This window comes from Pan troglodytes, chromosome 4 (assembly GCF_028858775.2).
Source record: "Pan troglodytes isolate AG18354 chromosome 4, NHGRI_mPanTro3-v2.0_pri, whole genome shotgun sequence".
NCBI classification, from domain to species: Eukaryota; Metazoa; Chordata; class Mammalia; order Primates; family Hominidae; genus Pan; species Pan troglodytes.
The window spans coordinates 128951878-128973736 of record NC_072402.2 but is presented as its reverse complement, the minus strand read 5'-3'; the positions used below and the strand labels follow the sequence as shown (position 1 = coordinate 128973736).

Here is a 21859-nt window from a genome sequence, read left to right as displayed (position 1 = left end):
TGGTTGAGCATTCCAAATCTGAAAATCTGAAATCTTCCAGTGGCCATTTCCTTTGAGCATCAGTCATGTTGGTGGGTCAGAAAGTTTTGGACTTTGGAGCATTTGAATTTCTGGATTAGGGATACCCAAACTGTGTGTGTGTGTGTGTGTGTGTGTGTGTGTGTATATCCTCATCCTTTTCAACTCTTGGAAAATATTCCAGAGTATAAATAAGCCACCTTTTCTTTCATTGTACCCTAACTTTGGAAACTTAGTCTGTTTTAAATTGTTTAAAATTATAATGTTACAGCAATTTCTGTACATATATCTGAGTACACATTTATTAGTATTCTTTGAGTTTCTGAGAAATAGACTGAATATATTTAAAATTTTGATGATGTCAATTTTCCTTTCAAAAAGGCCCTATAGTCAGGTGTGGTGGCTCAAGTCTCTACTCTCAGCTATTAATGATGTTGCGAGGATTGCTTGAGTCCAGAAGTTTGAGTCCAGCCTAGACAACACGGAGAGATCTTGTCTCTAAAAAAAAAACCAAAGAAACAAAAGGCCCTATAATTTTTATTCCTTTAAAAATGATATGACAGTGGCTATTTCCTTACAGTCTTACAACCTTTAAAAATATTGGATATGATTGTCTAACTTGTGACAACTTGATGAACAAACATGTTTCATTTTAATTTACATTTCTCTCATCACTAGAGAGACTTAGTATTTCTTCTTTTGTGAATTTCTTATTTGTATCATTTGCCCATCTTTCCATTGAGTTATGTTTTGCTAACTGATTCACAGGATCAATTAACTATTTCAATCATGACATAGGTGGCAAATAACTTTCTCTAAACTTTATTTATAGTAGCTTTCACAGAATACAGAAGTTTTATATTTTTATGTGGATATATTTGTCAACTTGTTGGGATTTCGATAAATGTTTTTTCTTTTTTTTTTAACAGAAGTAGTTTTATTACACATATTTAAAATTCAAGCATAAAATCCTTTCCACAGTCATAAGCATCTTTTCAACACTTGACTGTTTCCTGTGAAATGTATTTACCCTCATAATAGTTCTAGTAAACAGACCCTGTGATTTGGGTGGCTTGAGCCCATCCTGGCTCTTCAGCCAATGTTTTTTCTTTTTTAGAGATGGAGTTTCGCTCTTGTTGCCCAGGCTGGAGTGCAATGGTGCGATCTCGGCTCACTGCAACCTCCGCCTACTGGGTTCAAGCGATTCTCATGCCTCAGCCTCCCAAGTAACTGGGATTACAGGCATGCACCACCACGCCTGGCTAATTTTGTATTTTTAGTAGAGACAGGGTTTCTCCATGTTGGTCAGGCTGGTCTCGAACTCCCAACTGCAGGTGATCCACCCCCCTCGGCCTCCCAAAGTACTGGAATTACAGGCGTGGGCCACTGCGCCTGGCCTCAATAGATTTTTGAAAAACTGTCATCTCCAGAATTTTCAATTGTTCTATCTAGGAACATAGTATATCTCTCCTTTTTAAGTGTTATAGCTTATATTAAAAGTCTATTCCCAGACTTTAAAAAGTCTATTTTATAGTTTTGTTTGCAATTATAAATAGGATCTGTTTTCCATTTCTGATTGGTGACAACTGATATATAGTAAAACTATATTAATTTTGCATGTATCCACTTTGGCTTCAGAAAACTCACCTTCAGAACTGGAATCTTCATTTCTTTGTTGACCTATGGCTTTGTGTTTATGGTTAAATTATGTGCTTTGTCAATAGGTATAGAAATTCCACATATTCTTATTCTAGTGTGCTTTTTGGTATTGTACTGTGCTGTGAGATGCATCTACAGGAAAATAAGAACTAACTTAAACACAGTTTGACTAAAATCTTAATTTTAATGTTCTGAATTAGATGTTGTACAAACTACCTGCCATATTCCCCCAGCTTCGAATCTACATATGCTTCTCAAATCTGACTCTCCTGCTATATACCATTTCTAACTTCCGCTAAAAGATTGTGTTAGAAAGTCCTGCTGGGCCTCTGAGCCTGGATATTTGCAATTAGAATTCATATACCCCACTTTCACTAGATCTCAATAGTCAAAGCAAAATTATATTTGGGCAACCCCTTGTGTGAATACAGAAAACTTAAAAAAAAAACCAAATAAAAAACATTTAATTAAAGCTGGTTATGGTGGTATGCACCTGTAGTCCTAGCTACTTAGGAGGCTGAGGCAGGATGATTGCTTGAGGTCAGAAATTCTAGGCTGCAGTGTGCTATGACTGTGCCTATGAATAGCTACTGCACTCCAGCCTGGGCAACATGGTGAGATACCCATGTGTAAAAAAGTTTTCTTTTTTTCTTTTTTTGAGATGGAGTCTTGTTTTCTCAGGCTGGAGTGCAGTGGCACAATCTTAGCTCACCACAACCTCTGCTTCCCTGGCTCAAGTAATTCTCCTGCCTCAGCCTCCTGACTAGCTGGGATTACAGGTGTGTGTCACTATGTCCTGCTAATTTTGCATTTTTAATAGAGATGGGGTTTCTCCACGTTGGTTGGGCTGGTCTCGAACTTCCGACCTCAGGTGATCCACCTGCCTCAGCCTGCCAAAGTGCTGGTATTACAGGCGTGAGCCACCACACCCAGCCATGAATTACTTTATCTAATTAAACTATTAAATAACCAGTTAAAATCCATTTGAAATATAAATATATGATTATAAGAATAGGCAGGGTGTGGTGGCTTACACCTGTAATCCCAGCACTTTGGGAGGCTGAGGTGGGAGGATCAACTGAGCTCAGGAATTTGAGACCAGCCTGGCCAACATAATGAGACCTTGTCCTTACTAAAAATAAAAAAAATAGCTAGGTGTGGTGGCGCATACCTCTAGTCTCAGCTATTTGGGAGGCTTAGTTGGGAGAACTGCTGAGCCCCAGGGGTCAAGGCTTTAGTGGACCATGACCATGCCACTGCACTCCAACCCGGGTGACACAGCAAAACTCAATCTCAAAAAATAAATAAATAAATTAGCATATGCTATATAAGAATAGAGTGCCACATCTTTCAGAATTTTGTGACAGTCAAGCCTGTTGTTGACATGTTTATATACTTCACAGGAACTTTATTTATTTATTTATTTTTGAGACGGAGTTTCACTCTTGTTGCCTAGGCTGGAGTGCAATGGTGCGATCTCGGCTCACCGCAACCTCCGTCTCCTGGGTTCAAGCAATTCTCCTGCCTCAGTCTCCCAAGTAGCTGGGATTACAGGCATGTGCCACCACACCTGGCTAATTCTGTATTTTTTTTAGTAGAGACGGGGTTTCCCTATGTTGGTCAGGCTGGTCTAGAACTCCTGACCTCAGGTGATCTGCCTGCCTTGGCCTCCCAAAGTGCTGGGATTACAGGCGTGAGCCACTGCGCCCAGCCAGGAACTTTCAGGAACTTTATTGTGTAGTCTTATGGCATGAAAGTACAATATCATATCTACCTATCTATATCAATATATCTTTTTTTTTTTTTCTTTTTGAGACAGAGTCTCACTCTGTCCCCCAGGCTGGAGTGCAGTGGCACAATCTCAGTTCACTGCAACCTCCACCTCCCGGGTTCAAGCGATTTTCCTGCCTCAGCCTGCTGAGTAGCTGGGACTACAGGCGCCTGCCACCATACCTGGCTAATTTTTGTGTTTTTAGTAGAGATGGGGTTTCACCACATTGGCCAGGCTGGTCTCGAACTCCTGACCTTGTGATCTGCCCGCCTCAGCCTCCCAAAGTGCGGGATTACAGGTGTGAGCCACAGCGCCCGGGCCTATATCAATATATCTTAAAATTTCTAAGCCACTATCTTTAATAAACATGTGAATTATTAATCTCATCTGCTACTAATAATGACTATAAGAAAGAAATCTGGAGTTATTTAAATTAATATGAATGAAAAATGGAACAGGGAATTCAGGTTAAAGAAAAAAGCTCAGTGATAAAATATTCAATAACACTAAAATATAGAATATATATTAAATTTAAATAACGTCAGCCAACTTTCCTCAAAATATGTCATATAGACACTAAAATAACTGTAAGTCAGCACATTTATATAGTGATTATATACTGTGATGACATTCAGCATTCTCTTAAAAGGGCAAATTTCAAATTTGAAACGACTTTCATTTTTCTCTAGGTATAATTTCTAGATACATAACAATGCTTGCATTGAGAATCTTGCAAAAATTAAAAACCTTGTATCATCATCAAATGAGAGAATTTATCAGTGAATGGGAGAAAACATACTATTCACTGAGAAAATAGAATGGCAAAGATACACAGATAAAAGAGAAACAAGAAGAATATTAAACAGGATTTTACAGTTCCTAGTGTTAGATGGTAGAATGCCAGGACCTTTTGTGATACTGCCCATCTTGTCAAGGACAGGACATGTGGAAGAAGAGAAGCCATTTAAGTTTCATTAATCAAAACGAAGAGAATGTAGCCACCTATTACATTTCACACTAAAGTCTAACTTTGTCTAAATACAGCTAATTCTACTAAGGCCATATTAAATAGTTTGATCAAGGGCCACTATTTCCTCTTTAAACTAGGATTTCTTCATTCCATAGTGACCCTAGGTGACTATAATATTTTATTCATCTATTTTCAGAAAACTGATAAAAAGTGTCTTCATAAGAACACAGAGATACTCTCTATCTCTAAAAAGAAACTGTACAATTATATATTAGCTACAGAAATAATCCCAGTGCTTTAGAAAACAAAGGCCACTTTCTGAAGAGAGCTGGCATACACTGTGATTTTTTTGACCAATTTAATATTTTTCAGGACTAAATATCATTTTAATCTAACAATTTAAATGTAATAATTGCATTTCACATGGCAGGAAAACTCACCAATTTGTAAAAGCACCACATTCTCAAATAGCTATGGTAAGATCAAATACTCATCAAGGTCAAAGATTGAATATATCTCCCTAAGCATTTACTTTGCTTTATGAAATTTGATTTTCAATGAAAATGAAATGTTTTCTTATCTAATTTCCTTCAGAAATACTTATTTATGTTCTTTAGTTCTCAGTAATGACCTTTTAACATGAAATTTAAATATGAAGCTATTCTGTAACTCATTCATTTTCAATATGCCAGTTCAGGGAAAATGTCTGCATTTCCAGGACTTTTGCCAGAGTTGTAGATTTTAAAGTTAAAAAGTACAAAGACTTGTTGTATTCTAGAAAACTCATTGTTTCTGAGTTGGTGCATCACAATATGGCACATTTTCTACAAGAAGGTCTTTCCTAGGGACCAGTTCTGAAAGAAAAAAAAAAAAGAGAATAATTAACATCACTAAAATTAGAATTAAATGCAAGGACACTCATTTCCCCCTAAAATTTAAAATAGTAAAATATCTACTTTTAAGATAAATCTTCCAGGGATATTTTATTTCAGTTGATATCTAAGGTGGCATCCTTGACTCTAATTAGAATTAATAGCATTCTCATTTCAGATTATATAAAAACATATATGATCCACTTAACCCTTTATCATTAAATATAGCAAATCAAATAACTGAAGAGAATTCAGCTAAAACTTCTATTATTGGTCATTTAATTACCAATTACTGATAATGAAAACAACTGGAAATTTTGCCTATACTATCTACTATATGAAAAGCAAGACTGGTCTCCTAATTTAAAGATTCTAAATTTTAAATAACAATCGTTCTTAAAAGAGGGTGTTTTGTGTGGTCATATCAACTGGAGAATGCTACTGGAATTTAGTGGGCAGGAGCCAGGGATGTTAAACCTTCTGTAATGTGTGGGACAGTCTGGCATAGTGAAGAACTGTCCTGTCAAAAATGCCAATAGTGCCCACATTGAGAAATATCATAAAACAACAACAAAAACCTGTTGAGTCCTAGGTAAGACATCTTGCTGGAGTTAAGATAAAGCTCTTAAGATACAAATTTTTGGCCGGGCGTGGTGACTCACGGCTGTAATCCTAGAACTTTGGGAGGCTAAGGAGGGATGATCATTTGAGGTCTGGAGTTGGAAACTAGCCTGACTAACATGGTGAAACCCCATCTCTACTGAAAAAAAAAAAAATCAGCTGGGTGTGATGGTGCATGCCTGTAATCCCAGCTACTCAGGAGAATGAGGCACAAGAATCGCTTGAACATGGGAGGCGGAGGTTGCAGTGAGTGAGCCGAGATGGTGCCGCTGCACTCCAGCCTGGGGGACACAGTGACAGTCCACCTCAAAAAAAAAAAAAAGTTCCAAATTTTTGAGGAGATACATTGATTTCTTCTTCTTTTCTCCAGAAGAGCTGAACCTAGATGAGCTATCAATCAAAAAATGCTTGCACGACCTTCTATAAAATAACCTGCCTATACTTTTCAAAACATCATGGACATGAAAGACAAAGAAAGACTGAAGGACTGCTCTAGATTAAGGATACCTAAGGAGACATGATGACTACATGCAATGTGTGATCCCCAAAAGGATACTGGTCCACAGGGACTTTTTTTTCTTTTTGCCATAAAATACATTATTAGGACAAATGGAAAGATTTAAATGATAGCATTGCATCAATATTAATACCCTGGTTTTGGTCATTATATTGCAGTTACATTAGAGAATGTCCTTGTATATTTAGGAAATACACACTGAAGTATCTTAAAAAAATATACTCTAAGGTATTTCTCCAGAAGATCTAGACCCAAATGGGCTGTCATAATTCTAAAAATGTTCATTTGGGGTAAATGGCATTATGTCTGCAACTTACTCTCAGAAAGTTCAGGAAAAAAAAATGAGGGAAACACAATAAGGCAAATATGGTAAAATGTTAGCATTTGTAGAATCTGGGTAAAGGAAATTCTCATACCCTTCAACTTTTGCACTTTTTTTGTAAATCTGAATTATTTCAAAATAAAAAGGTTTTAAAAATATATATATTTACACACACACACACACACACACACACACACACAGTGGCCAGGTGCAGCGGCTCATGCCTGTAATTCTGGCACTTTGGGAAGCTGAGGTGGGAAGATTGCTTGAGGCCAGGAGTTTGAGACCAGCTTGGGAAACACAGCGAGACTCTGTCTCTACAAAAAATTGTTTAAAAATTAGCTAGGCATGGTGGTGCACACCTGTATTCCTAGCTACTCAAGAGGCTGAGGCAGGAGGATTGCTTGAGCCCAGGAGTTTGAGGTTACAGTGAGCAATAATTATGCTACTGCACTCCAGCCTGGGAGACAGACTCTCTCTCTCAAAAAAAAAAAAAAAAAAAAAAGACAGAAAACAACACTAAAACAAATTCAACCCAAAAGGCAAACTGAATATTTCACTTAATTAAGAAAGAACTGGTCTGACTAAAAATAGTGCTCTTATTAGCCAGATGATAAATTTGGCTTACTGAAATGAAAACCAGTTAAATAAGTATTATTTAACCATTGTTTATATCTCACTTGCTTTTACCAAACCTATGGAGATTTCATCAGAGAATAAATTGTAGTGTGCGTTTTAACTTGTTAACAATGGCAATAATTTGTTTCACTTATCAAACCTATATGTGCCTATTTCATGCTAGACATTACATCAAGAAATTAAGATATGAAGGTGAATATATAATAGTCTCTTCAGCTTCCAGAAACTCACAATCTAATGGAAAAGATAGCTAGACAAACAACAAATTATAGTATAATGTCATGTGTTACAAAAGTGGAACAAGACTTTTATGGGAGAATGGAAAAATAAATGGTTAAATATACCCATATCACTTTAGAGTATGTTCAGTTCTGAATAACCAAAGTCCAAAAGCTGGTTTAAATAAGTAAGAGATTTAATTTTTCTCACATTATCAAGAAATACAGATTAAAGGACAGGCATGGTGGCTCATGCTTGTAATCACAGCACTTTGGGAGGCCGAGGTGGGCGGATCACAAAGTCAGGAGTTCGAGACCAGCCTGGCCAAGACAGTGAAACCCCGTCTCTACTAAAAATACAAAAATTAGCTGGGCATGGTGGCAGGTACCAGCTACTAGGGAGGCCGAGGCAGGAGAATCGCTTGAACCCAAAGGCAGAGGTTGCAGTGAGCCGAGATCGTGCCACTGTACTTCAGCCTGGGCGACAGAGCTAGACTCCGACTCGGAAAAAAAAAAAAGAAATACAGATTAAGGCAGTTCTGGGCTACTGCTTGTCCTTAGTAATACTAAGGACCCAGGCTCTTTCTCTCTTCCTGTTCTGCTACCTTCCATGAGTGGTTTTGTCTTCACTGCTGCTGTCATATCACATCTGCACTCCAGATGGGAAGAAGAGAGAAAAGGGCAAAAGGAGAGTGCCGGCTCAGCCTGTTCCTTTTAAACAGGAAAACAATGACTTTCTTGGAAGTAACACCGAATAGACACGGTTTATATAGACCAGAAAGGTGTCACATGGTCTGGAAAATAACTTTTTTTTTGCTTGGTACATTGCACCCTGAACACAATTTTTCAGTTAGTAAAAAAGAACAGGAGAAGCCAAGCACGGTGGTTCACACCTATACTCCTAGTACTTTAGGAGGCCGAGGCGGTTGGATTGCCTGGGCGGTAGTCCCAGCTATTCAGGAGGTGTGAGGCATGAGAATCGCTTGAACCCGGGAGGCTGAGGGTGCAGTGAGCCAAGATCGTGCCACTGCACTCCAGCCTGAGCGACAGAAGGACACTCTATCTCCAAAAAAAAAAAAAAAGAACAGGAGAATAGATACTGGAGAGGCAACAAGCACCACCCCTTTGGCTATGCAAAATGCATATACATCCTTCTTTCCATCTGTAGCATACATCCACTCACTACCTGTCCCCTCAGGTCTCATCCAGACTGAAATCAAGGATGTTTGGTTACAGTGCTAGTGTTTCCATTAGGTCCTGCTGAGCCTCATTGTTCTAAGGTGGAGATACTGGGGAAGATGCCCTTCTTTGGGGCTTTAAAAGCTTTCATAGTCTACTTCCTGGTGATAGGAGTTTAGGGGCCCAGGGGTGGCCTTAAGAGGTGAAAAGAGCTAGCCAGGCCTGGAGTTTCTTGGCAATACAATTCACTCGAAAACTTTATAAGCTTCAAATTGGTTTCCAGTCATTTCCATGCACAAGTAGCCACAGAAAAATAAGGATGAAGACTGTCATCCTTTGGTAGCAGCCTCTACGTTCTGCCCATCTCCCTAACCCTTACCTTAGGGGCCACTTCTTAAAGCAATGAAGAATAGTAAGTTCCAGTCAGTAAATGAATCATATATCTAATCTTTGTCTGGAAGAATAAGAAAGTCTTGAGGCATCGATCTTATTTCATGTTACAGCTCAGAATTTCCCTGCTTGTATTGGCTTTAGTTTTAGTGGATAAGAACAATTAGCATTTTTAACTCTCCAAGGCTCTAAATTATGGGACTCTTAATCAATTAGACTCTAGGCTGTAGACAGAATTGTGCCTTTTAGCAAAGTAATACTTTTTTCTATCTCTGCTTTGTGGGCTAGCTTAATCTGCATTCAACCTCTTTTTCAATTTTATTTATTATTATTATTTTTTTTTGAGACAGAACCTTGCTCTGTCTGTCGCCCAGGCTGGAGTGCAGTGGCTGTGATCTCGGCTCACTGCAGCCTCCGCCTCCCATGTTCAAGCGATTCTCCTGCCTCAGCCTCCCGAGTAGCTGGGATTACAGGCGCCCACCACCATGCCCGGCTAATTTTTATATTTTTCAGTAGAGACGGGGTTTCACCATGTTGGCCAGGGGGCTGGTCTCAAACTCCTGACCTCAGGTGATCTGCCCACCTCAGCCTCCCAAAGTGCTGGGATAACAGGTGTGAGCCACCGCTCCCGGCCAATTTTATTTTGCCTAACTCATATCACCAGGAAGTGGACTATAAAAGCTTTAACTGTTGGTCTTTGTTACTAGTCACAGAAGCAGCCTCTGGCTGCTTAGAAGCTGGAAAGGCATTAAACAGGTTGTTTCAAATTGTCCAGAACCAGGCAGGCTTGAGACTGAGCTTCCAGAAACAATGACCAAAGCCACACCACAGAAATAGGCTAATGATAAAAACTGCTGCTCTCTCGTGGGGTACCAGAAAAAAATGCCGCCATTTTTACCCTCAGGGAACACAAGATGCTACACTTCGGATGTTGCCAGAAACTCAACCTTACTATGTCTGCTCTTGCCACCATACCAATGCTACTTCTCTTCTCCATGAGGAACTTGACCCTGAAACCACTGATGCTACTCCTGCCAGCAAAACAGATTCTGTGCTGAATACAAGTGAGTGTGCTTCACCTAATCAAACGCCTGTGCCTGAGCTACAAAGGAAACTGAGGAACTTAAATTTTCTAGGTTCTGTCTTAGGGATTTAGAACTCAGGCAGATGGAAAGTCTTGAAACAAAGCAGGGTTATTTGAAGAGTAGTAAATTACCAGAAAACCTGTCAAATATCCACTATTCTACTTCTTTACCCAATTCACCTTATTGGATAATCTTTGGCATCAAAAGATATTTTACAACTGAATTCTTCTGTATTCATTAACTGTTAACACTTTAATTAGGTCAAATGCACCCCAAGTATATTTATATGCTATATACTGTTTTTATTATAATTTTGTCTTATTGATTATAAAATCCCTGACTTTGCTTTCCACATTAGATAGTGAGTACTATAACAGCCTTAGTTTGTTGATGTTGCCAGATCTTTAAAAAGGAACTGCATTGAGATCATGGTTTATTTCCTGTACTTCAGGCCCCAGAAACGCCTTATCTACTCTGGTCATATTAGATATATCAATAAAAAGCAATTTCTTTTTTTTTTGAGACGGAGTTTTGCTCTTGTTGCCCAGGCTGGAGTGCAATGGCGCAATCTCGGCTCACGGCAACCTCCGCCTCCTGGGTTCAAGCGATTCTCCTGCCTCAGCCTCCTGAGTAGCTGGGACTACAGGCATGTGCCACCATGCCCGGCTAATTTTGAATTTTTAGTAGAGATGAGGTTTCTCCATGTTGATCAGGCTGGTCTTGAACTTCTGACCTCAGTTGATCCACCTGCCTCAGCCTCCCACCAAGTGCTGGGATTATAGGCGTGACCCACCGCACCCGGCCAAAAAGCAATTCCTTGAAATAAAGTCTTTATCTCAATTTTGGACCAAAGTACAAATTTAGGTAAAGATTTTAAAATAAATTATTATGGATAGCATAGTTTATAATAGTGTGACAATCACAGAGATATTTGGAATCCAAATAATTTAAAGGACATCAAAATATTTCACACTGAAGTTCCAGAAATACTTCTAAATATTTCAAGCACATTATGTATATTATATAAATGATGACTTCAAATTAGGGAAACTGTAACACAAAAGTGTTTTCTTCCCAGAACTCGTCCCTAACTCATCAAGTTTGGATCTGTAGCTCTGCTTATGTGCCTCAGCAATCTCTGCCTCCTATCCTGGCATTCCAAGAACTGTAGCTGTACATTTAATTGCCTGTCTTTTACACAGCACTCTAAGTTCCACCGGATAGGAACCAGATCTGTCTTGCCCATTGTTCTATCCCTGGCGTCTAGCATAACAGCGATTCAATGTTTGTTGAGTCACATTAACATGTCTTAGAACACAAACCATAAGATAGTTTTAGACAATGACAAATCTAAATAAACCAAAAGGCAGAAGTTTAAAATACATCTAAAGAACAGCTTCTTGGAGCTTTTTGTTTTTTTAACTGTATCATTCGTTTAGAAGTACATCCCTATTTTTTCTTACATATATGCCAGAGAGGAAGTTAAAAAATATGGATCCTATTAAAAAACTAAGTACCATAAAAAATAATGACCCGAAGTCCTGGGTTTTCTTGGGACCATCTTTATCATAAATTTGTACGAATGAAAATATATATGTTTGTCAAAGGCCAACACTGAAACCAGGCGACTAATATCCACATTAGAAAGAGGGTTTTGACAAATGTTAATAATCAAACAGAAAGCAAGTATAGAATAATGAATAACCTGAGTATTTTTCTAACTCATAGTTAAAGGCTATGCTAGACCAATGATGAATGATATGAATAAAAAATTATGATTTGTACAAATTCAGGCACCTGAGATAATACAAAAAATTGAGTAGAAAATATTTGGAAAGAAAAATAGTTTCCAAAATATTTTTTAAAGATTTTAAAAATAAGGAATTATTTCAAATGATAAAATTATGCTTGTAATAAAGAACCTTGAATTCACCGGCAAGGATAAAGGAAGTAAATGTTTTCCTTTTATTATTTTTAATTGATACATACTAAATATGCATATTTAAGGGGTACAGTGATAGTTCAATGCATGTATATGTGTGATGATCAAATCAGGGTAATTAGCATATCTATGACCTTATTGATCATTTCTTTGTGTTAGGAATATTCAAAATTTGCTCTTCTAGCTATTTGAAAACATACAATAAATTGTTAATTATAGTTACCCTACAGTGCTATAGAACACTAGAACTTATTCCTCCTAGCTAATTGTAATTTTGGACCCATTAACCAACCTCTAGCTATCCCCCTCTGACCCTTCCTGGCCTCTAGTAACCACTATCTGCACTCTGTTTCTATAAGTTGAACTTTTTTAGGTTCCACATGAGTGAGAACATGCAATATTTGTCGTTCTGTGCCTGGCTTATTTCACTTAACATAATGTCTTCCAGGTTCATGTATGTTGTCACAAATGACAAGGTTTCCTTGTTTTTATGGCTGAATAATATTGCATTGTGTGTGTGTGTGTGTGTGTGTATATATATATATACATCACATTTTTTTAAATCAACTGTCGATGGATTCTTAGGTTGATTCCGTATCTTGGTTATTGTGAATAGTGCCAAGATAAACATGAGAATGCAGCTATTTCTTGGATACAGTGATTTCCTTTCCTTTGGATACATACCCAGCAGAGGAATTACTAGATCATGCAATAGTTCTATGTTTAGTTTTTGAGGAACCTCTATACTGTTTTCTATAATGGCTATCCTAATTTACATTCCTACCAACAGTGTATAAGAGTTCTCCTTTCTCCACATCCTTGTCAGCATTTGTTATTTTTTGTCTTTTTGACAATAGTCATTCTATCTGGGGTGAGATGATATTTCATTGTGGTTTTAATTTTCATTTCCCTGATAAGTGATGTTGCGTATTTTTTCATATACTTGTTGGCCATTTGTGTGTCTCCTTTTGAGAGATGTCTGGAAGTGATTTTTAAAAAAAATTAAAAATGAGAAATTATTTAAGATAAAGAGTTCCTGCTGGGATTCAAAATTTAATTTCCACTGTAGATATTATTTGAATGGAAGAAAAAGAGAGATGGATTTAGAATTCACGCATACAAGGTGATTACTCTTCCAAATGAAGTTTCGTTTTATTACTTTCAATTTCTATTATTTTTCATTTTGAGACATTATATGATATTTTTTAGAAACACATAATCACAACTTTCCATTTTCTAAACAAGAAGCAGAATTTTTATTCTTGTCATTTCTACGTGACAGTATAGACACTGCTAAAATATTTGAAGGAATTTTGCTTAAAGTAACTTTTAGAAAGAGAGATTAAGGAATCAAATTTCTTACATTTTGGACCTATACATATATATACACACACACAGAAAGAATGAGGCTGTTATTAAGGCAATATGTATTAATACTCATAAAAGAGTCAAAATATTTAATTCTGTGGGAAAATTAAAGTATACATAAAACCAAAGGATAAAAAGAAATCTAAATAATATTCAATACTGTTATATCTAAAACAAGGCATTTGAAATATAGATACTAAATTTAGTTATTTAAAATAACCTAAAACTTTATTCATATGATAAAAATAATATATATCTGTGATTACCTGTATAAAATGTTGGCTATACTACACAGAAACTCTAAAGATCATTATTAAGATAAAAGCTGATAACTACACATCTTAAATTTAGGATTAACTATGTTTTCTGCCCTTATAAACATAACTTAGATCAGCCAGGTGCAGTGGCTCACACCTGTAAACCCAGCATTTTGGGAGGCTGAGGCAGGTGGATCACCTGAGGTCAGGAGTTCCAGACCAGCCTGGCCAACATGGTGAAACCTTGTCTCTACTAAAAATACAAAAATTAGCTGGGCGTGGTGGCAAGCTCCTGTAATCCCAGCTACTTGAGTGGCTGAGGCAGGAGAATCACTTGAACCTGGGAGGTGGAGGCTGCAGTGAGCGGAAATCATGCCACTGTACACCAGCCTGGGTGACAAGAGCGAAAATCTGTTTCAAGGAAAAAAAAAAAAAAAAGGGCACGGTGGCTCACGCCTGTAATCCCAGCACTTTGGGAGGCCAAGGCAGGCGGATCACGAGGTCAAGAGTTTGAAACCAGCCTGACCAACATGGTGAAACTCCGTCTCTACTAAAAATACAAAAATTAGCCGGGTGTGGTGGTACACGCTTGTAATATCAGCTACTCAGGAAGCTGAGGCAGGAGAATTGCTTGAACCCAGGAGGCAGAGGTTGCAGTGAGACGAGATCACACCACTGCACTCCAGCATAGGAGACAGAGCAAGACTCCATCTAAACAAAACAAAACAAAACGAAAAAACCATAACTCAGATCTAATAATTTCTTTTTTTTTCTTTTCTTTTCTTTTTTTGTGAGACAGGGTCTGGCTCTGTCACCCAGGCTGAAGTGCAGTGGTGCGATCTCGGGTCATTGCAATATCCGCCTCTCAGGCTCAAGTGATCCTCCCACCTCAGCCTCCCTAGTAGCTGGGGCCATGGGTGCACATTACCATGCCTGGTGAATTTTTCGTATTTCTGGTAGAGACAGGGTTTTACTATGTTGCCCTGGCTAGTCTCAAACTCCTGAGCTCAGGTGATTTACCCACCTCAGCCTCCCAAAGTGCTGGGATTACAGGTGTGAACCACAGTGCCCAGCCCAAGATCTAATAATTTCTGATAAGTCCCCATTAATTAAAAGTAACTTTAAAAGCCCTTTGGACTTATACTACCAGGTAGGAAGATCTATTATAAGGCTGTAATAATCAAGACATGAAGGTATATGATGCAGGACAGAAAAACAGATTGAAGAGATTATAAAGTCCAGAAACAGATGCACACATATATAGTTCTTAGATTTTATGACAAAGGTGATCCTGTAGAGTAGCAGGGGGAAGAGTGGTCTTTTCAATAAGTGTTGCTGGATCAACTGGATAGTCACATGTAAAAAAATAAATCTTGACCCCCCCCATCTCATACCATATACAAACCAACTCTAGTTGATATAAACAACCAAATGGAAAAGATCAAACAATATAGCTTTTTTTTTTTTTTTTTTTTTTTTTTTTTTGAGACGGCGTCTTGCTCTGTTGCCCAGGCTGCAGGGCAGTGGCTCGATCTTGACTCACTGCAGGCTCCGCCTCCCGGGTTCATGCCATTCTCCTGCCTCAGCCTCCAGAATAGCTGGGACCATAGGTGCCCACCACCACGCCTGGCTAATTTTTTGTATTTTTAGTAGAGATGGGATTTCACTGTGTTAGCCAGGATGGTCTCGATCTCCTGACCTCGTGATCCGCCCGCCTCGGCCTCCCAAAGTGCTGGGATTACAGGCGTTGAGCCACCACGCCTGGCCTTTTTTTTTGTTTTTGAGATGGAGTCTCACTCTGTTGCCCAGGCTGGAGTGTGGTGGCATGATCTTGGCTCACTGCAGCCTCCGCCTCCCACATTCAAGTGATTCTCCTCCCTTAGCTTCCTGAGTAGCTGGAATTACAGGCATGCGCCACCATGCCTGGCTAGTTTTTGTATTTTTAGTGAAAATGGGGTTTCACCATGTTGCCCAGGCTCGTCTTGAACTCCTGACCTCAAGTGATCCACCCGCCTCGGCCTCCCAAAGTGGTGCAGGGATTACAGGTGTGAGCCACTGCACCCAGCCTACAATAAAGCTTTTGGAAGAAAGCACAGGAGAATCTCTTCACGATCTTGCTTGAGCTAGGCAAAGATTTCTTTAATAGAATTAAAAAGCACTAATTATTAAAAAATCCATAAATATGACTACATTAAGAACTTCTTACAGAAAGATAACATTACCAAAGTGAAAAGGAAAGCCACAAAGTAGAAGATTCTTGTAATACATATACCCACCAAATTTCTATATTCAGAACATACAAAGAAATCCTTTAAATCAACAATAAAAAGGCAGACAACCCCTTAGAAAAATGGACAAAAGACTCAAACAGGCACTTCATAAAAAAGAATATCCAAATGTCCACTAAACAACTGAAAAGGTCCTCATAGTTCATTAGTTACCAGAGAAATATAAATTAAAATCACAATGTGATACCACCACATATCCATCAGAAAGGCCAATTTTTTTTTTTTTACATGTGGCTTGTTTTACATGTTGGTTACATGGGTATTTCATTTTATGAAAATTCACTGAGCTATACAATTACAAATTGAGTACTTTTTTGTTTGTATGTTATACTTCCATAGTCTGCTTAAAAAACAAAGCCTTTCAATATATATATATTTTTGAGGCAGGGTCTTACTCTGTCGCCCAGGCTGGAGTACAGCGGCATACTCACGGCTCATTAAGGCCTCAACCTCCTGGGCTGAAGTGATCCTCCCACCTCAGCCTCCCTACTAGCTGGAATTACAGGTGTGCACCACCGCATCCTGATAACTTTTGTATTTTTTGTAGAGGCGGGGTTTTGTCATGTTGCCCAGGCTGGTCTTGAACTCCTGGGCTCAATCTAGACTCCTGCCTTGGCCTCCCAAAGTGCTGGGATTACAGGAATGAGCCACTGCACCTGGCCAACAATTTTGAATGTCATCTTTTTGTTGTTACTGTCCCCAAAGATACTTTAGAGAATAAAAACAAAATATTATGTGAAATGAGATTTTGCTGAAGCACCATCTGGAGTCTCGAGATATCATGGAGGATCCTCAACTATATTTCCATTTCCTATAATCCTAAATCTTCTAAATTAAAATAACTAATTATAGGCCAGGTGCAATGGCTCATGCATGTAATACCAGCACTTTGGGGGGCTGAAGCAGGTGGATCACCTGAGGTCAGGAGTTTGAGACCAGCCTGGCCAACAAAGTAAAACCCTGTTTCTACTAAAAATACAAAAATTAGCTGGGCATGGGTGGTGTGTGCCTGTAGTCCTAGCTAGTTGGGAGGCTGAGGCATGAGAAATGCTTGAACCCAGGAGGTGGAGGTTGCAGCGAGCCAAGATCGCACTACTGCACTCCAGCCTGGGCAACAGAGTGAGACTCCATCTCAAAAAACCCCCCCAAAAAAAAACAAAAAAAAACAAAAAACAAAACTCATTATAAAGTAAAAGGTAAAGAAATAGTCTAGGTAAGTGATAAATGATGCCAGAAAAATTAAGAACTGTAAATAAATATGATAAAAATATATAGTTGTACTGTCTTCGTAATTAGAGTGTTGAAATATAAGAAGATAAAAATAAAAAATAAAAATTAAAAGGAAACAAATGTGGCAAAACAAAGTTTCATAATTCAGTCTTATAGACTACAACCTTATAAAATATATATGCTATATACCACATTGTCTGGCAAAATCAAGCTGTTTTATCACTCAGCATTACATGTGCTATAATTATTCAATATTTTAAAACACATTGCAGTTAGAAACCATTTTTCTTTAATTTTACTTACTCAGTGTATTGTGGTCTGTGTGAATACCTTGTATAACAGATGTTCTGAGTAATAATTCAACATCAGAACCTATTTTCATTAGCTGTTAAGAAAACCAAACAAATAGAGTAAGTCCTTTAGGTGTTTCATATGAATGTACTGTTTTTGAAAACGATAGTTTTACTATAATTTCTTTTCAAGTAATACAGTAGTTTCTCCTTATCTGCAGTTTCAGTTACCCGTGGTCAACTGTGGTCTGAAAATATTAAATAGAAAATTCCCAAAATAAATAATGTATAAGTTTTTAATCACATGTCACTCTGAGTAGCATGATGAAATCTCATGCCATCTGCTCCAGCCTGTCTGGGATGTGAATCATTTGTTTGTCCAGCATATCCATATTGTATACACTGTCCACCTGTGGTCACTTAGTAGCCATCTTGGTTATCAAGATTGACTGTTGCCACACTGCAGTGCTTATATTCAAGTAACTCTTATTTTACTTAATAATGGCTCCAAAGCATAAGAGTACTGTGTCTAATTTATAAATTAAACTTTATCATAGGAAAGTATATATAATAAAAACATAGTATATAGGATTTGGTACTATCAGAGATTTGAGGCATCCACTGAGGATCTTAAAATGTATTCCCCAATGATAAAGGGGGACTACGGTACTGCTTTTAACTTTTTATAACCATTCCAACTAGTATAGAAAGCTCAGATATGCATATAGTTTTAACTTTTATCTATCAATTCTATATTTTCTTCCAAAACAGATTTAGAGTATTTTTTGTTACAATGTGTATTTTTAAGTGTGTTTAAAATGCACATTTTTGGGAGGGCAGTTGAATCTTTCTTTTATAGAGTTAGATGTTCAGAACACTTGAACTCCAACTTTGGCTGTGTCATTAAGTGTATGGCCTTGGGTTAATCACCTACTCTCTTTGAGTTTCAGACCTCATCAAATAATACGTACTTGAGAGACCCTGAGACCCTTTCAGGGATCTGTGAGGTCAAAATTACTTTCAAAACACTACAGCCTTCTGCATGGTTTGAGTTGTCAGCAGTAGAGCTTTCTCCATCAAAATACCATTTTTTACCTTTACAGAACCACTGACAAATTAAGATTATTTAGACTTAGCTATTTGGCAGATATTTTCTTATTTTCTTAGAAAAGTAGAGTGTGTCACTTCAAAGAAAACAACTGACAGTATTTGCTGACAATGACAAAACTGAAGCTTTCAAGCAAATATCAGAATTCTGGAGAACTTGTATCTGCCAGGGTAAGCTTGATAGCTTCACAATACTTAAATATTTTTTTCTTGCTTTGTTTTTGAGACAAGGTCTTGCTTTGTCACCCAGGCTGGAGTGCAGTGGTGTAATCATAACTCACTGCAGCCTTGAACTCCTGGGCTCAAGTGACCCTCCCACTTCAGCCTCCAAAAGTGTTGGGATTACAGGTGTGAGCCACCATGCCCAGCCTTAAAGATTTTTCTGATGAGATGGATATTAGTATTGATAGATATAATTTTAAAATATGTAATGAACTATGTCAATATCTGGAAGATCTGTAGTATTTAATGAACCTGCATTTTCTAAATCATCACTGCATGATGTTACAAAATCATGCATGGGTAAAAAATCCATTCACAGGGAAATATCAATTAAAGTTCACTGGTCTACCTAAACGAAGCTTTGAGGGCATGGGAGAGAATATCCCAAGAAGAGGCAACAGCATAAAAACCCTAAGTGAGGAAACTTTTTGGTAAATTCAAGGACCCTCAAAGAAGGGGCTGAGATTGGAAGAGTGAGGGGGATGTGGTTCAAGTTGAGGTGGAAAGGTAACAAAGGTCAGATGACAGTCTTGTAGGTCATGTTAGGCACTTTAGATTTTTCTTGAATGAGATGAAGAGTCATGGGGTTGTGAGTAGTAGAGTGCTGAGATATGCCTTTTTTTTTTCTTTTTTAAAGGTTTATTCTATTTTTAAAAGTACTGAGAATAGGCTGTAGGGAGTGCGGCTGGAAGCAGGAGGCCCATTAAGAGGCTGTTATAACAAGAGAGATGATGGTGGCTTGGACTCGGAGATAATGACAGGGAGGATAAGAAGTAGTTGAGTTCTGTATATATTAATATTTTGAGACTTAAGTCAACAGGATTTGCTATCAGATTGGATATAAGTGTGAGAGAAGAATAGCAGTTAAGTAAGCACCAAGGTTTTTGGTCTGAGCATCAAAAGGAGGGAGCTGGAATTAACTGCCATGGAGAGAGCTGTGGGAGAGCAAAGCCTCATCTCCTGACACCTGGGAAGGGGCTTAGCAGGGCAGAGAAGGAGAAAATAATGGGTCTCCTCAGCCATTGGAGGTACATAAACTGAGTCAAGTCCTAGATATAAGGCTGGAAACAAGGCTAGTTGAGGAATAAGGGATTAGGCGGGTCCAGAGGAGATGAGGAGGAGGTGGTCTGCATGAATCCTGGAACCCGCCCCCCCCCAAAAAAAATTCCATTTGTCTGACAGATAACAGAGTTGCACATTGGAACTAACCTTTAACTGGGTGACACAGTGAGACTCCGTCTCAAAAAAAAGAAATTACCTCATGTCAAGGTGTAGTATTAAAAAATATTCACAATTATGTGGCTTATGCCTGTAATCTCAGAACTTTGGGAGGCTAAGGCAGGAGGGTCGCTTGAAGCCAGGAGTTTGAAACCAGCCTGGGCAACAAAGCAAGACCTCCTCTCTACCCAAAAAAATAAAGAAAAGAAAAAATCACAATTATCTAATTGTTCTACTCTTTTCCAACTACAAATCTGTGTGAGGCTGAATTTTCTTCATATACTTCAACCTAAAAAACATATTGCAGGGGGCTGGGCACAGTGGCTCACGCCTGTAATCCCAGCACTTTGGGAGGCTGAGGTGGGTGGATCACCTGAGGTCAGGAGTTCAAGACTAGCCTGGCCAACATGGTGAAACCCGTCTACTAAAAATACAAAAATTAGCTGGGTGTGGTAGCATGCACCTGTAATCCCAGCTACTCAGGAGGATGAGGCATGAGAATTACTTGAACCCAGAGGTGGAGGTTGCAGTGACCTGGGATCATGCCACTGCACTCCAGCCTGGGCAACAAGAGCGAAACTCCATCTCAAAACAAAAACAAAAACAAAACAAAAACAAAAAAACCAATACCACTCTTCTCATTAAATTTTTAAAAATAGTTATTTTTCATAAATATCATGTTACTTTTTAACATTTAATAAAATTGTTATTTTAAAATGAATTATCAATATATATTTTTAAAAATTCTCAGTTTACATTTCTAATATGGTAAATAATGATATAAACAAAGCTTTTTGGGGTCCTCAATTTGTAAGAGTGTAAAGGTTCTTTGAGATGACCACGTTTGAGAACTGCTGGTCTAGAGAGGATGCCTGAGATTCCTTTTAGTGCCAAGACTCTATCAACCCTCTAATAACAAAGCAATTATTTAAAAATTACTAAAATCTTAATATTTTTCAGTTGCAGAAAGTACAAAATATACATTTGTATATAACAAATATGGAATTTCTAGATTGCTTAATGTTAAATTAATGCTCTGTAAGTAAAATGAATTTGGGAGATTGTAGTTCATTTTCCCAGTTTACTTGATATAAACAGAACTCAATTTAAAAGTCTTTAATCATAATTTCAAAATTAAAAAATTATCATATTGTTATGAATTAGTCTACTGAATAGCAAACAGTACAAATTTCCTCATATACCTTTTAACTTCCCTTCAAGTCATGAGTTGATTATACTGTCATTTTAATTTCTGCCATGAATAAAAATTACATATTCCCTATTTGCCCTATCATGTTTCAGCAAAATCTTTCCCTTTTTGTTTATTTTATAGAGAGGGAATACTTAGGCTATCTCATTTTGTCTCATGAGCTCCATTATTACAGGTATTTACTATTTCAAAAATAGCATTTTCTCCACTAAATATAAATGCATTTTTTATCAGTTTTTTTTTTAAACATCTGGAAATTCTATGAACATAGAAGAATTTCTCTAGTTTGTACCTTCCTTTAAAAAGGATTCTTTTTAAAGGAATCAATTCTTGGAACCATATCAATTCTTAGAACCAAATCAATTCTTGGAACCATAAATATCTTGCAAATTATTTTCCATTTTTTTGTTTTGTTTTCTTCCTAAGGGTCCTTTCCTTACCTTTATATAGTTAGACATAGGAAGCT

At 37.8% G+C, this 21859-nt stretch overlaps 1 protein-coding gene across 1 annotated transcript in view; it reads right to left on the bottom strand.

Annotated features, from left to right (window-relative positions):
• Window positions 1-3944: 3944 nt before the first annotated feature.
• Window positions 3945-21859, bottom strand: part of LYRM7 (LYR motif containing 7) — a 29823-nt gene continuing 11908 nt past the window's right edge. The window contains exons 4-5 of the mRNA XM_009449597.5: window positions 17650-17731; window positions 3945-5272 (exon numbers count right to left, since the gene is read on the bottom strand). Coding sequence (XP_009447872.1) covers window positions 5202-5272; window positions 17650-17731 — 153 coding nt within the window. The 3' untranslated portion in view covers window positions 3945-5201. The remainder of the gene's footprint in view (window positions 5273-17649; window positions 17732-21859) is intronic.